The following is a 14,122-nucleotide window of genomic DNA, read 5'->3' on the forward strand; positions in this document are numbered from 1 at the left end:
CACATGGACATTGCCAGCTCCAGCACCCCAGTCTAGGTGGACCTGGGCTGTGGGAATCCGATAAATAGCCCCCCCTGCCACTCGAACAGCAATAGATTGCCCAGGTCGTTCCGAATTGTCAATCAAGTGTCTTTCAACAAGGGTGATGGTAGTGCCGCTGTCCCTGAGACATCGGGCAGTTTTCCTATTGACAATCACTAACTGACAATGGTGTTTCCGGTTGTCCGTGATGGTAAACTGGACCAGGTGAGCTTCGTATAACGTGCCTAGGGGTTCCTCACGGCTTAACTCTTTGGCGTCCCAAGCAGGGGTACGGGATAGTCCACGCAATGGGCTGCAGCCCGGGAGTTGGAGAACCCGGGGCGGGTCCAGTTAAACCTGGGGGCTTCCAGTAGACAGTTGTTGCGCAGGTGCCCCAGTTGATTTCAGCGAAAACAGTGGGCGTAGTGGGTTGGAAAGTATTGGTCTGCTGGGGGGGTTGGGGGGGTTGGTACCTGGTTTCTGCTGGTGGTGGTGGTGTCTCGGTACTAAGGGGTTGTATCCGAGGCATCGTACGTGTCGCCTTGCGGGTATCGGCATACTCGTCCGTGAGTTTGGCTGCTTCAGGTAAGGAGAGGGGTCTGCGGTCCTTTACCCAATCCCTGATGTCGGTCTGGATGTGGTCGTAAAATTGTTCCAGTAAAATGAGCTGCAGGACGTCATCCCCTGTGGTGGCCTGGCACTTTGTGACCCAATTGGAAGCAGAAAGCTGCAAGCGGCAGGACAACTCTGCATAGGAGTCTCTGTCCACGTTGCGGGAGTCTCAGAATTTTCTGCGGTACGCCTCTGGGGTTACTGCGTACGAGCTAGGAGCGCCTCCTTCACTCGTGCATAGCTGTGGATCTACTGCTCTGGTACAACCCTGAAGGCATCAGCTGCTTTGCCCGACAGTTTTCCTAATAATATCGATACCCATTCATCGGCAGCCACTCTGTGTAGGGCACACTGGCGCTCAAAATCTGCCAGATAGCCATCTATCTCACCTTCATTTTCGTTAAAGCTTTTAAATGCGCTGAAGAGAATCTTCCGCTAATCAACTGTGCTGTTCCCTCCGTTCGGTAGAATTGCTGCCGTTCGCTGGTTTTCCGCCAGCCTCAGTTGTAACTCTCGCTGTTCCCTTTGGTTCACATGCTCTGTCACACTATTGATCACCTGCAGGATGATTTTGGTAGTTGGGTTTGGCCCGAACAGTGCCAGCCGTTCCCTGATTTCTCTGTTGATCGGTAGTTCTTTCTCCCGACTGGTCGGTGTTGCCACAGCCAAGTTCTCCCGGTCTAGCTCCATTAATTCAGCAATTATGACCGGCTTGGCTTTGGTCCTGGCAATCCCTCCACGAACTCCCAACAGTTCCTTTAGTGTGCTGCGCTTAAGCTGTGAGTACCAGCCTTTCATTCACTGTACACCAGTGCCTTCCTTGGATTCTCAGTGCAGGGAAAAGGGATGATCCCACTGCTGCCACCAGTTGTGACGGTCTGAATATGAGTTACCGTCTGTCATTCCCTTATTCCCATGAAATAATATCGGCAAGAATCCACAGAGTAAAATATCGCTGATGTCGCATAATAATCCACACAGGAGACAAAGCTTAACCACTTGCCGCCGCGCTAACGCCGAAAGGCGTCATTGCGGCGGCTCTCCCAGGTCACACTAACGCCGATTGGCGTCATCTCGCGTGAGTCGAGATTTCCTGTGAACGCGCGCACGCAGGCGCGCGCGCTCACAGGAACGGAAGGTAAGAGAGTGGATCTCCAGCCTGCCAGCGGCGATCGTTCGCTGGCAGGCTGGAGATGTGATTTTTTTTAACCCCTAACAGGTATATTAGACGCCGTTTTGATAACAGCGTCTAATATACCTGCTACCTGGTCCTCTGGTGGTCCCCTTTGTTTGGATCGACCACCAGAGAACACAGGTAGCTTAGTAATATGTTGCACCAAGCACCATAACACTACACCCCCCCTGTCACTTATTAACCCCTTATTCACCCTTGATCACCCCATATAGACTCCCTGATCACCCCCCTGTCATTGATCACCCCCCTGTCATTGATCACCCCCCTGTAAAGCTCCATTCAGATGTCCGCATGATTTTTACGGATCCACTGATAGATGGATCGCATCCGCAAAACGCATACGGACGTCTGAATGGAGCCTTACAGGGGCGTGATCAATAACTGTGGTGATCACCCCATATAGACTCCCTGATCACCCCCCTGTCATTGATCACCCCCCCCTGTCATTGATCACCCCCCTGTCAGGCTGCATTCAGATGTCCGTATGATTTTTACGGATCAACGGATACATGGATCGGATCCGCAAAACACATACGGACATCTGAATGGAGCCTTATAGGGGGGTGATCAATGACAGGGGGGTGATCACCCCATATAGACTCCCTGATCACCCCCCTGTCATTGATCACCCCCCTGTCATTGATCACCCCTCTGTAAGGCTCCATTCAGACATTTTTTTGGCACAAGTTAGCGGAAATTATTTTTTTTTTCTTACAAAGTCTCATATTCCACTAACTTGTGTCAAAAAATAAAATCTCACATGAAGTCACCATACCCCTCACGGAATCCAAATGCGTAAAAATTTTTAGACATTTATATTCCAGACTTCTTCTCACGCTTTAGGGCCCCTAGAATGCCAGGGCAGTATAAATAGCCCACATGTGACCCCATTTCGGAAAGAAGACACCCCCAGGTATTCCGTGAGGGGCATATTGAGTCCATGAAAGATTGAAATTTTTGTCCCAAGTTAGCGGAAAGGGAGACATTGTGAGAAAAAAATAAAATAAAATAAATTTCCGCTAACTTGTGCCAAAAAAAAAATATTCTATGAACTCGCCATGCCCCTCATTGAATACCTTGGGGTGTCTTCTTTCCAAAATGGGGTCACATGTGGGGTATTTATACTGCCCTGGCATTTTAGGGGCCCTAAAGCGTGAGAAGAAGTCTGGGATCCAAATGTCTAAAAATGCCCTCATAAAAGGAATGTGGGCCCCTTTGCGCATCTAGGCTGCAAAAAAGTGTCACACATCTGGTATCGCCGTACTCAGGAGAAGTTGGGCAATGTGTTTTGGGGTGTCATTTTACATATACCCATGCTGGGTGAGATAAATATCTTGGTAAAATGCCAACTTTGTATAAAAAAATGGGAAAAGTTGTCTTTTGCCGACATATTTCTCTCACCCAGCATGAGTATATATAAAAAGACACCCCAAAACACATTGCCCAACTTCTCCTGAATACGGCGATACCACATGTGTGACACTTTTTTGCAGCCTAGGTGGGCAAAGGGGCCCACATTCCAAAGAGCACCTTTAGGATTTCACAGGTCATTTACCTACTTACCACACATTAGGGCCCCTGGAAAATGCCAGGGCAGTATAACTACCCCACAAGTGACCCCATTTTGGAAAGAAGACACCCCAAGGTATTCCGTGAGGGGCATGGCGAGTTCCTAGAATTTTATATTTTTTGTCACAAGTTAGCGGAAAATTATGATTTATTTTTTATTTATTTTTTTTCCTTACAAAGTCTCATATTCCACTAACTTGTGACAAAAAATAAAAACTTCCATGAACTCACTAGGCCCATCACGAAATACCTTGGGGTGTCTTCTTTCCAAAATGGGTCACTTGTGGGGTAGTTATACTGCCCTGGCATTTTAGGGGCCGAATGCGTGAGAAATGGTTTGAAATCAAAATCTGTAAAAAATGGCCGGTGAAATCCGAAAGGTGCTCTTTGGAATGTGGGCCCCTTTGCTCACCTAGGCTGCAAAAAAGTGTCACACATGTGGTATCGCCGTACTCAGGAGAAGTTGGGCAATGTGTTTTGGGGTGTCATTTTACATATACCCATGCTGGGTGAGAGAAATATCTTGGTAAAAGACAACTTTTCCCATTTTTTTATACAAAGTTGGCATGTGACCAAGATATTTATCTCACCCAGCATGGGTATATGTAAAATGACACCCCAAAACACATTCCCCAACTTCTCCCGAGTACGGCGATACCACATGTGTGACACTTTTTTGCAGCCTAGGTGGGCAAAGGGGCCCACATTCCAAAGAGCACCTTTAGGATTTCACAGGTCATTTACCTACTTACCACACATTAGGGCCCCTGGAAAATGCCAGGGCAGTATAACTACCCCACAAGTGACCCCATTTTGGAAAGAAGACACCCCAAGGTATTCCGTGAGGGGCATGGCGAGTTCCTAGAATTTTATATTTTTTGTCACAAGTTAGCGGAAAATTATGATTTTTATTTTTTTTCTTACAAAGTCTCATATTCCACTAACTTGTGACAAAAAATAAAAACTTCCATGAACTCACTATGCCCATCACGAAATACCTGGGGGTGTCTTCTTTCCAAAATGGGGTCACTTGTGGGGTAGTTATACTGCCCTGGCATTCTAGGGGCCCAAATGTGTGGTAAGGAGTTTGAAATCAAAATGTGTAAAAAATGACCGGTGAAATCCGAAAGGTGCTCTTTGGAATATGGGCCCCTTTGCCCCCCTAGGCTGCAAAAAAGTGTCACACATGTGGTATCACCGTACTCAGGAGAAGTTGGGGAATGTGTTTTGGGGTGTCATTTTACATATACCCATGCTGGGTGAGAGAAATATCTTGGCAAAAGACAACTTTTCCCATTTTTTTATACAAAGTTGGCATTTGACCAAGATATTTATCTCACCCAGCATGGGTATATGTAAAATGACACCCCAAAACACATTCCCCAACTTCTCCTGAATACGGAGATACCACGTGTGGCACTTTTTTGCAGCCTAGGTGGGCAAAGGGGCCCACATTCCAAAGAGCACCTTTTGGATTTCACCGGTCATTTTTTACAGAATTTGATTTCAAACTCCTTACCACACATTTGGGCCCCTAGAATGCCAGGGCAGTATAACTACCCCACAAGTGACCCCATTTTGGAAAGAAGACACCCCAAGGTATTCGCTGATGGGCATAGTGAGTTCATAGAAGTTTTTATTTTTTGTCACAAGTTAGTGGAATATGAGACTTTGTAAGAAAAAAAAAAAAAAAAAAATCATCATTTTCCACTAACTTGTGACAAAAAATAAAAAGTTCTATGAACTCACTATGCCCATCAGCGAATACCTTAGGGTGTCTACTTTCCGAAATGGGGTCATTTGTGGGGTGTTTGTACTGTCTGGCCATTGTAGAACCTCAGGAAACATGACAGGTGCTCAGATAGTCAGAGCTGCTTCAAAAAGCGGAAATTCACATTTTTGTACCATAGTTTGTAAACGCTATAACTTTTACCCAAACCATTTTTTTTTTACCGAAACATTTTTTTTATCAAAGACATGTAGAACAATAAATTTAGAGCAAAATTTATATATGGATGTTGTTTTTTTTTGCAAAATTTTACAACTGAAAGTGAAAAATGTCATTTTTTTGCAAAAAAATCGTTAAATTTCGATTAATAACAAAAAAAGTAAAAATGTCAGCAGCAATGAAAAACCACCAAATGAAAGCTCTATTAGTGAGAAGAAAAGGAGGTAAAATTCATTTGGGTGGTAAGTTGCATGACCGAGCAATAAACCGCTAAAGTTGTGGAGTGCCGATTTGTAAAAAAGGGCCTGGTCTTTAAGGGGGTATAAACCTGTGGTCCTTAAGTGGTTAATGCTGGAACAAGACACGTTTAATGGAAAACAAGAGCATTCAATTTAAACAGCATCAAACTCCTCCTCTGAGCCAGCGAGACAATGGAGTTTTGGAAACTCAATTTACAAAACAGGGGCTTGGTCCCATGGCTTACAAGCAATCACTGTGTCTTTTCCAAGACAATGGCCAACGTGTTAACTCGTGTATTTTCATTAAGTAGATCAGTCTTGTGGTTAGAAGCCGACTGAATGTCTTGGAAGTGTGTGTACACATGTCCTTGATACACATAGATGTCTATGTCCATTGTTAGAAGTAGGTATCCACGGGGATTAAGTAGCAGGGACGTAAAATAACTGAACGGATACTGGGGAGTTCTTCACAGAGAGTTTCTCCGATATCAATATTAGATCTTTTATTCAGTAATATGCATCTTTACTGAATAGTGATAATATTGATGTAGCACTTAACATTATACATCCGCACTAAAGAGGGGAGTTGCTAAATATCAAGCCAAATAATTAAATCAATAATACATACAATAAAGTTATACGTTACCCGAGAATACAGATGATATGCAGAGTCTAAGGAAAGTCCGCTCTAAAGTCTGTTCTGATCATTGGGATTTTCCTCCTGGGGTCTCTCCTTTCTTTCTTTGTTTCTCTGTCCCTGTGTGTGTGGTTTATGATCACAAACTTATCAGTTAGACAGACCTTCCGAACTTGGAGTTTCCCAATCATTGTTGGTTAGGCGTGGACATATTTTAAGTAATATGTGTACACAGTGACTGCACCAGCAGAATAGTGAGTGCAGCTCTGAGGTATAATACAGGATGTAACTCAGTATCAGTACAGGATAAGTAATGTATGTACATAGTGACTGCACCAGCAGAATAGTGAGTGCAGCTCTGGAGTATAATACAGGATGTAACTCAGGATCAGTACAGGATAAGTAATGTATGTACACAGTGACTGCACCAGCAGAATAGTGAGTGCAGCTCTGGAGTATAATACAGGATGTAACTCAGGATCAGTACAGGATAAGTAATGTATGTACACAGTGACTCCACCAGCAGAATAGTGAGTGCAGCTCTGGAGTATAATACAGGATGTAACTCAGGATCAGTACAGGATAAGTAATGTATGTACACAGTGACTCCACCAGCAGAATAGTGAGTGCAGCTCTGGAGTATAATACAGGATGTAACTCGGGATCAGTAAAATACATTAATGTCATACTAGCTGTTTTTCTAGAAGAGTATCCCAGAGTGACGCCTGCACTGAGCACAGGTTCACTCTTCCACACTGCATGCATTTATGAAAACCATAAATCTTTGCAGGACGTTTGACAGATGAAGACCAAGATTTAACACTGATCTCCTGGGAATCCTACATGAAGGACAGTTATCAGCAAATGCATCAACAGCAAAGTGGTCAGAGCCAAGAGCAACTGGTGAAGAAAACTGCAGAGAGGTGAGGGGCGCGTCTGTGCCGTAAATAATTGGAAATGTGATGAGGGGAGACTAAGCAGAGACTAAGCAGGTACACGGTGTGTTATATACAGTCATACAGAGTACACGGTGTGTTATATACCGTCATACATAGTACCCCGGTGTGTTATATAAAGTCATACAGAGTACACGGTGTGTTATATACAGTCATACAGAGTACACGGTGTGTTATATACAGTCATACAGAGTACACGGTGTGTTATATACAGTCATACAGAGTACACGGTGTGTTATATACAGTCATACAGAGTACACGGTGTGTTATATACAGTCATACAGAGTACACGGTGTGTTATATACAGTCATACAGAGTACACGGTGTGTTATATACAGTCATACAGAGTACACGGTGTGTTATATACAGTCATACAGAGTACACTGTGTGTTATATACAGTCATACAGAGTACACGGTGTAACGGACCATTTCAGCAGACAAGGGGTTAAAATCTGTTTAGGCGATAAGCCCCTTTCTGAGAGACAGGCACAGCTACTGCAGGATACACCAAACTCCCGAACTGGATACAAAGTAGCACTCCAAACTGGAACCTCACGAATAGCTGCTAGCAGACGAACAGGAATCAGCTTACACTCCTGGCAATCGGTCTCTAACGGCATACAGTGAATCCCCCCAATAACGAGACAAGGCTCCGTGTTGAGGGTCAAGCAGTGGTCTGACTGTACTTCACGTACAGCCTCTTTTATTCATAAACCACAAACATAGTACTGCCCACAGGGGTTTGAAATACAACCAATCAGTAAGTTACAACACATACAATGTAACTACAGCAACCAATCGTTCACACCCCCAGAGGACCAGAATGAAGACTGTGACATAGGACAGATACAACATATCCCCACAATGCATCATGGTCTCCTCCTCTCTGTCCCGGAGACAACCTGAGGAGCAATCCAATTATCTCTCAGGACAAAGGGAGATCGCCAATACACATGTGAGGACAACAGGACAGACATCACCATTTAAACACACAATGGGACAATGGCACAATAGAAACACACCCAGCATTTTCCTCCCAAGCTGACAAGTTACACTTATTATAAATTGTTACAACTTTGTGAGTTTACATTGGCCATACATATAACTTACATCAATTTAAACAGTATAACTTGGGGACAAACCTATCCAAAATTCACTTGAATAGGTTCAGGGGTTTAAAAGTTAGTATGGGCCATAATCCTGAGGCAAGAGGCTGATAAACAGGCCTCTCCAAAACACCGTGGCGAGGTTGGTTTCGCCACACATCCCCCCCCCCCAAGGAAGACTAACCAGATACCTGACCTCACGCCGGTCGGTACCTGAGTTAGTCTGGCAGCCCACCCACAACCCAATACTGGACCTGTTGCATTTGGTAGCCTGTCTCTGTCCAGTGAGTCCACCAAGGTTATGTTGGAAGCTGGTACTCCCGGTCTCTGTGTTGCTCCCTGGCTTGGAGTCTGGTTGTTGGAGGGGGAGACCGATTGTCTCTACCCCCTGTGCTGTAAGTGCAGAGACCACGGTCCCATCTGCACTGTTGTGGGGCTTACTGTCTCCCCCTGGTGCGTTAAGCTGCCGCTGGGGAGAGGGGGTAATGAGCTCCTCTCCCATACATACTTCCAGCCGCTGGGGAGGGTGACCGACCGTCTCCGCACCCAATACAGTGTCCTGCTGCTGGGGAAAGGAGACTGGGCTCTCTATTCCCTGCTGGACACTCTGCCGCTGGGGAATGGAGACTGGGCTCCCAATTCCCAAAAAATCACTCTGCTGCTGGGAGCAGGAACAACTACCTCTGCCCCCTGTAACTCAGCCTGCCGCTGGGGAGGGAGGATGCTGCTCACCTCTCCCTGCATTTCACACTGCCTTCCCGGCATATCACTCTGCTGCTGGCGGGCAGGAACAACTACCTCTGCCCCCTGTAACTCAGCCTGCCGCTGGGGAGGGAGGACGCTGCTCTCCTCTCCCTGTATTTCACACTGCCTTCCCGGCATATCACTCTGCTGCTGGGGGGCAGGAACAACTACCTCTGCCCCCTGTAACTCAGCCTGCCGCTGGGGAGGGAGGACACTGCTCTCCTCTCCCTGCACTTCACACTGCCGCTGGGGAATGGAGACTGGGCTCCCAATTCCCTGCAGGACCGGTGGAGAGACCTCGGTCCCATCTCTAAGGGCCACCTGGGGTCCTTCCCAGTAACACTCTACAATATCTGCCCAGCTGAATGGGTCTGGATCTGGGTCTGTCACCTTACTGTTCTGCTGAGCCTTCCCAATGGAGTGGAAGAGATCTCGGTAGTCCTGCTCCAGTTCCCACTCCAGGGTTGCTAGGTGAGCCAGTTCTTGCTCTACTTCATGGGGGTCATCCCACTCATGCCTAGCCTCCCTCTCATAGAAAATGTCCTGAAGTCTGGACTGTGCAGGGCTCCCGAAGTCAGGCTCTGCAAAGGACTCCCATAACAAGCCAGGACCATCAAACTCCTCTCCCTCTGGCTTGTCATGTTAGGCTGTCCAGGGTATATACTGTGCCATATACCACCAAAACGCCTGTGTGGCGAAACCAACCTCGCCACTGGGTTTTGGAGAGGACTGGCTGCTGGCCTTTTGCCCCTGGATTATGGACCATATACTAACTTTTAAACCCCTGAACCTATTCAAGTGAATTTTGGATAGGTTTCTCCCCAAGTTATACTGTTTAAATTGATGTAAGTTATATGTATGGCCAATGTAAACTCACAAAGTTGTAACAATTTATAATAAGTGTAACTTGTCAGCTTGGGAGGAAAATGCTGGGTGGTTTTCTATTGTGCCATTGTCCCATTGTGGGTTTAAATGGTGATGTCTGTTCTGTTGTCCTCACGTGTGTATTGGCGATCTCCCTTTGTCCTCAGAGATAATTGGATTGCTCCTCAGGTTGTCTCCGGGACAGAGAGGAGGAGACCGTGATGCATTGTGGGGATATGTTGTCCAATGTCACAGTCTTCATTCTGGTCCTCTGGGGGCGTGAACGATTGGTTGCTGTAGTTACTGTAACGGTCACGTCCACACACACACAGGGGGAAGGGTAGTGACCACTGCGCTCCACCCTCACCCCTGGCCCTGCCTACTTGCCTCACGAGTCCTGATGACAGGGGACAACTGGACGGCAGTCCCTAACTTAGGATATGTGCAGGGAAGACAGACAAGACAAAATACGGAACATGAACGGACCGGGTCAGAACCAAGAGAGCTACGCAGTACAACGGATTAAGCAAAGAATGGTCAGGAGAAGCCGGGGTCAAATACCAGGAGAGTAGCGAAGTACAAGAGGAGTCCAAAGAGAGTAGTCAGGTGGGAGCCGAGGTCACAATACCAGGATGTATGCGCAGTACAGGAGGAGCAGGCAGAGGATCGTCAGGGAACAGGATCAGGTAAATATTCAGTAGTCCAACAAATAGCCAGGAACCTAGAAATTAACAGGCAACCTGTAGCCAGCAGGCTGTCTGTATTTATAGTGGGGAGTGAGGGTCATGTGACGTGGCCAGCGTCACATGACCGACAGACCAACCAGTCGAGCACCGAGTGATCAGCTCGGCGCTCAAGGCAGACTAGGAGCAGGGAGCCACCCAGCTAGTAAAGCCGCCCTGGGAATGAGGTCAAACACAGAACCTCATTCCAAAAGCTAAGCAACAGTTCTGCGGGCAATGGGGGACCGAGTGCACCTTCGGAACCCCGAGACAGTTACATTGTATGTGTTGTAAATTACTGATTGGTTGTATTTCAAACCCCTGTGGGCAGTACTATGTTTGTGGTTTATGAATAAAAGAGGCTGTACGTGAAGTACAGTCAGACCACTGCTTGACCCTCAACACGGAGCCTTGTCTCGTTATTGGGGGGATTCACTGTATGCTGTTAGAAGACCGATTGCCAGAAGTGTAAGCTGATTCCTGTTCGTCTGCTAGCAGCTATTCGTGAGGTTCCAGTTTGGAGTGCTACTTTGTATCCAGTTCGGGAGGTTGGTGTATCCTGCGGTAGCTGTGCCTGTCTCTCAGAAAGGGGCTTATCGCCTAAACGGATTTTAACCCCTTGTCTGCTGAAACGGTCCGTTACATTGGTGGCAAGCAGCGGGATCGTTCCTACAGCCAGAAGGACAGCTACAGGAGACACCATTTCTGTGCATTCTACAATTTAAGGACAACGCATGTCCCAGTACAGCGTCCCTGACAGCAGCAGGATGGAACAAGCAGTGTTATACGAGGAGGAGGACCTGGATGGCCGGGATAATCTACAATACCAGCGGGGTGAGAGTCTCCCCAGTGAAGAGCAGCGGTTGCAGAAGCAAGTGGCCCTGCGGATGCCCTTCCTGGGAGAGCAGCCCCTGGAGGAATGGGTGAAGGAACTAGAGCACCGGGTATGGCAGGAGCTATGGCTGGAGGATGCCTACCAGGCGCTTTGGTGGTATATGGCACAGTATATACCCTGGACAGCCGAACATGACAAGCCAGAGGGAGAGGAGTTTTATGGTCCTGGCTTGTTATGGGAGTCCTTTGCAGAGCCGGACTTCGGGAGCCCTGCACAGTCCAGACTTCAGGACATTTTCTACGAGAGGGAGGCTAGGCAGGATTGGGATGACCCCATGAGGTAGAGCAAGACCTGGCTCACGTAGCAACCCTGGAGTGGGAACTGGAGCAGGACTACCGAGATCTCTTCCACTCCATTGAGAAGGTTCAGCAGGACGGTAAGGTGACAGACCCAGATCCAGACCCATTCAGCTGGGCAGATATTGTAGAGTGTTACTGGGAAGGACCCCAGGTGGCCGGTAGAGATGGGACCGAGGTCTCTCCGCCGGTCCTGCAGGGAATTGGGAGCCCAGTCTCCATTCCCCAGCGGCAGTGTGAAGTGCAGGGAGAGGAGAGCAGCGCCATCCCTCCCCAGCGGCAGGCTGAGTTACAGGGGGCAGAGGTAGTTGTTCCTGCCCCCAGCAGCAGAGTGATATGCCGGGAAGGCAGTGTGAAATGCAGGGAGAGGAGAGCAGCGTCCTCCCTCCTCAGCGGCAGGCTGAGTTACAGGGGGCAGAGGTAGTTGTTCCTGCCCCCCAGCAGCAGCATGATTTTTTGGGAATTGGGAGCCCAGTCTCCATTCCCCAGCGGCAGAGTGTCCAGCAGGGAATAGAGAAACCAGTCTCCTGTCCCCAGCAGCAGGACACTGTATTGGGAGCGGAGACGGTCGGTCGCCCTCCCCAGCGGCGGGAAGTATGTATGGGAGAGGAGCTCGTTACCCCCTCTCCCCAGCTGCAGCTTAACGCACCAGGGGGAGACAGTAAGCCCCACAACAGTGCAGATGGGACCGTGGTCTCTGCACTTACAGCACAGGGGGTAGAGACAGTCGGTCTCCCCCTCCAACAACCAGACTCTAAGCCAGGGAGCAACACAGAGACCGGGAGTACCAGCTTCCAACCTAACCTTGGTGGACTCACTGGACAGAGACAGGCTACCAAATGCAACAGGTCCAGTATTGGGTTGTGGGTGGGCTGCCAGACTAACTCAGGTACCGACCGGCGTGAGGTCAGGTACCTGGTTAGTCTTCCCTGGGGGGTTCCAGTTTGGAGTGCTGGTTATTGCCTAAACGGATTTTAACCCCTTGTCTGCTGAAACAGTCCGTTACAGCCTGGTAGGCATCCTCCAGCCATAGCTCCTGCCATACCCGGTGCTCTAGTTCCTTCACCCATTCCTCCAGGGGCTGCTCTCCCAGGAAGGGCATCCGCAGGGCCACTTGCTTCTGCAACCGCTGCTCTTCACTGGGGAGACTCTCACCCCGCTGGTATTGTACCTTATCCAGGGCCTGGTACCAGATGCCTTTCCTTAATGCATCCCGGCCATCCAGGTCCTCCTCCTCGTGTAACACTGCTGGTTCCATCCTGGTGCTTTTAGGGTCGCTGTACTGGGACATGCGTTGCCTTTAAATTGTAGAATCCAAAGAAATGGTGTCTCCTGTAGCTGTCCTTCTGGCTGTAGGAACGATCCCACTGCTGCCACCAATGTAACGGACCGTTTCCGCAGACAAGGGGTTAAAATCCGTTTAGGTGATAAGCCCCTTTCTGAAAGACAGGCCCAGCTACTGCAGGATACACCAAACTCCCGAACTGGATACAAAATAGCACTCCAAACTGGAACCTCACGAATAGCTGCTAGCAGACGAACAGGAATCAGCTTACACTTCTGGCAATCGGTCTTCTAACAGCATACAGCGGATCCCCCCAATAACGAGACAAGGCTCCGTGTTGAGGGTCAAGCAGTGGTCTGACTGTACTTCACGTACAGCCTCTTTTATTCATAAACCACAAACATAGTACTGCCCACAGGGGTTTGAAATACAACCAATCAGTAATTTACAACACATACAATGTAACTACAGCAACCAATCGTTCACGCCCCCAGAGGACCAGAATGAAGACTGTGACATAGGACAAATACAACATATCCCCACAATGCATCATGGTCTCCTCCTCTCTGTCCCGGAGACAACCTGAGGAGCAATCCAATTATCTCTGAGGACAAAGGGAGATCGCCAATACACATGTGCAGACAACAGAACAGACATCACCATTTAAACACACAATGGGACAATGGCACAATAGAAACACACCCGCATATTCCTCCCAAGCTGACAAGTTACACTTATTATAAATTGTTACAACTTTGTGAGTTTACATTGGCCATACATATAACTTACATTAATTTAAACAGTATAACTTGGGGACAAACCTATCCAAAATTCACTTGAATAGGTTCAGGGGTTTAAAAGTTAGTATATGGCCCATAATCCTGGGGCAAGAGGCCAGCAGCCAGTCCTCTCCAAAACCCAGTGGCGAGGTCGGTTTTGCCACACACGGTGTGTTATATACAGTCATATGGGTTACACAGCGCTGTACACACAGTTTATACTGGTTATACGGGTTGCACAGCGCTGTACACA

The 14,122-nt window shown here is 47.9% G+C and overlaps 1 protein-coding gene across 1 annotated transcript in view; it reads left to right on the forward strand.

Moving 5' to 3' along the window:
• LOC120996658 (transient receptor potential cation channel subfamily M member 2-like) overlaps positions 1 to 14,122 on the forward strand; it is a 143,231-nt gene that overhangs the window by 76,207 nt on the left and 52,902 nt on the right. Inside the window, exon 23 of the mRNA XM_040426767.1 lies at positions 7,012 to 7,144. Within this exon, the coding sequence (XP_040282701.1) occupies positions 7,012 to 7,144 (133 nt within the window). The remainder of the gene's footprint in view (positions 1 to 7,011; positions 7,145 to 14,122) is intronic.

Source organism: Bufo bufo, chromosome 3, assembly GCF_905171765.1.
Source record: "Bufo bufo chromosome 3, aBufBuf1.1, whole genome shotgun sequence".
Taxonomy (NCBI): domain Eukaryota; kingdom Metazoa; phylum Chordata; class Amphibia; order Anura; family Bufonidae; genus Bufo; species Bufo bufo.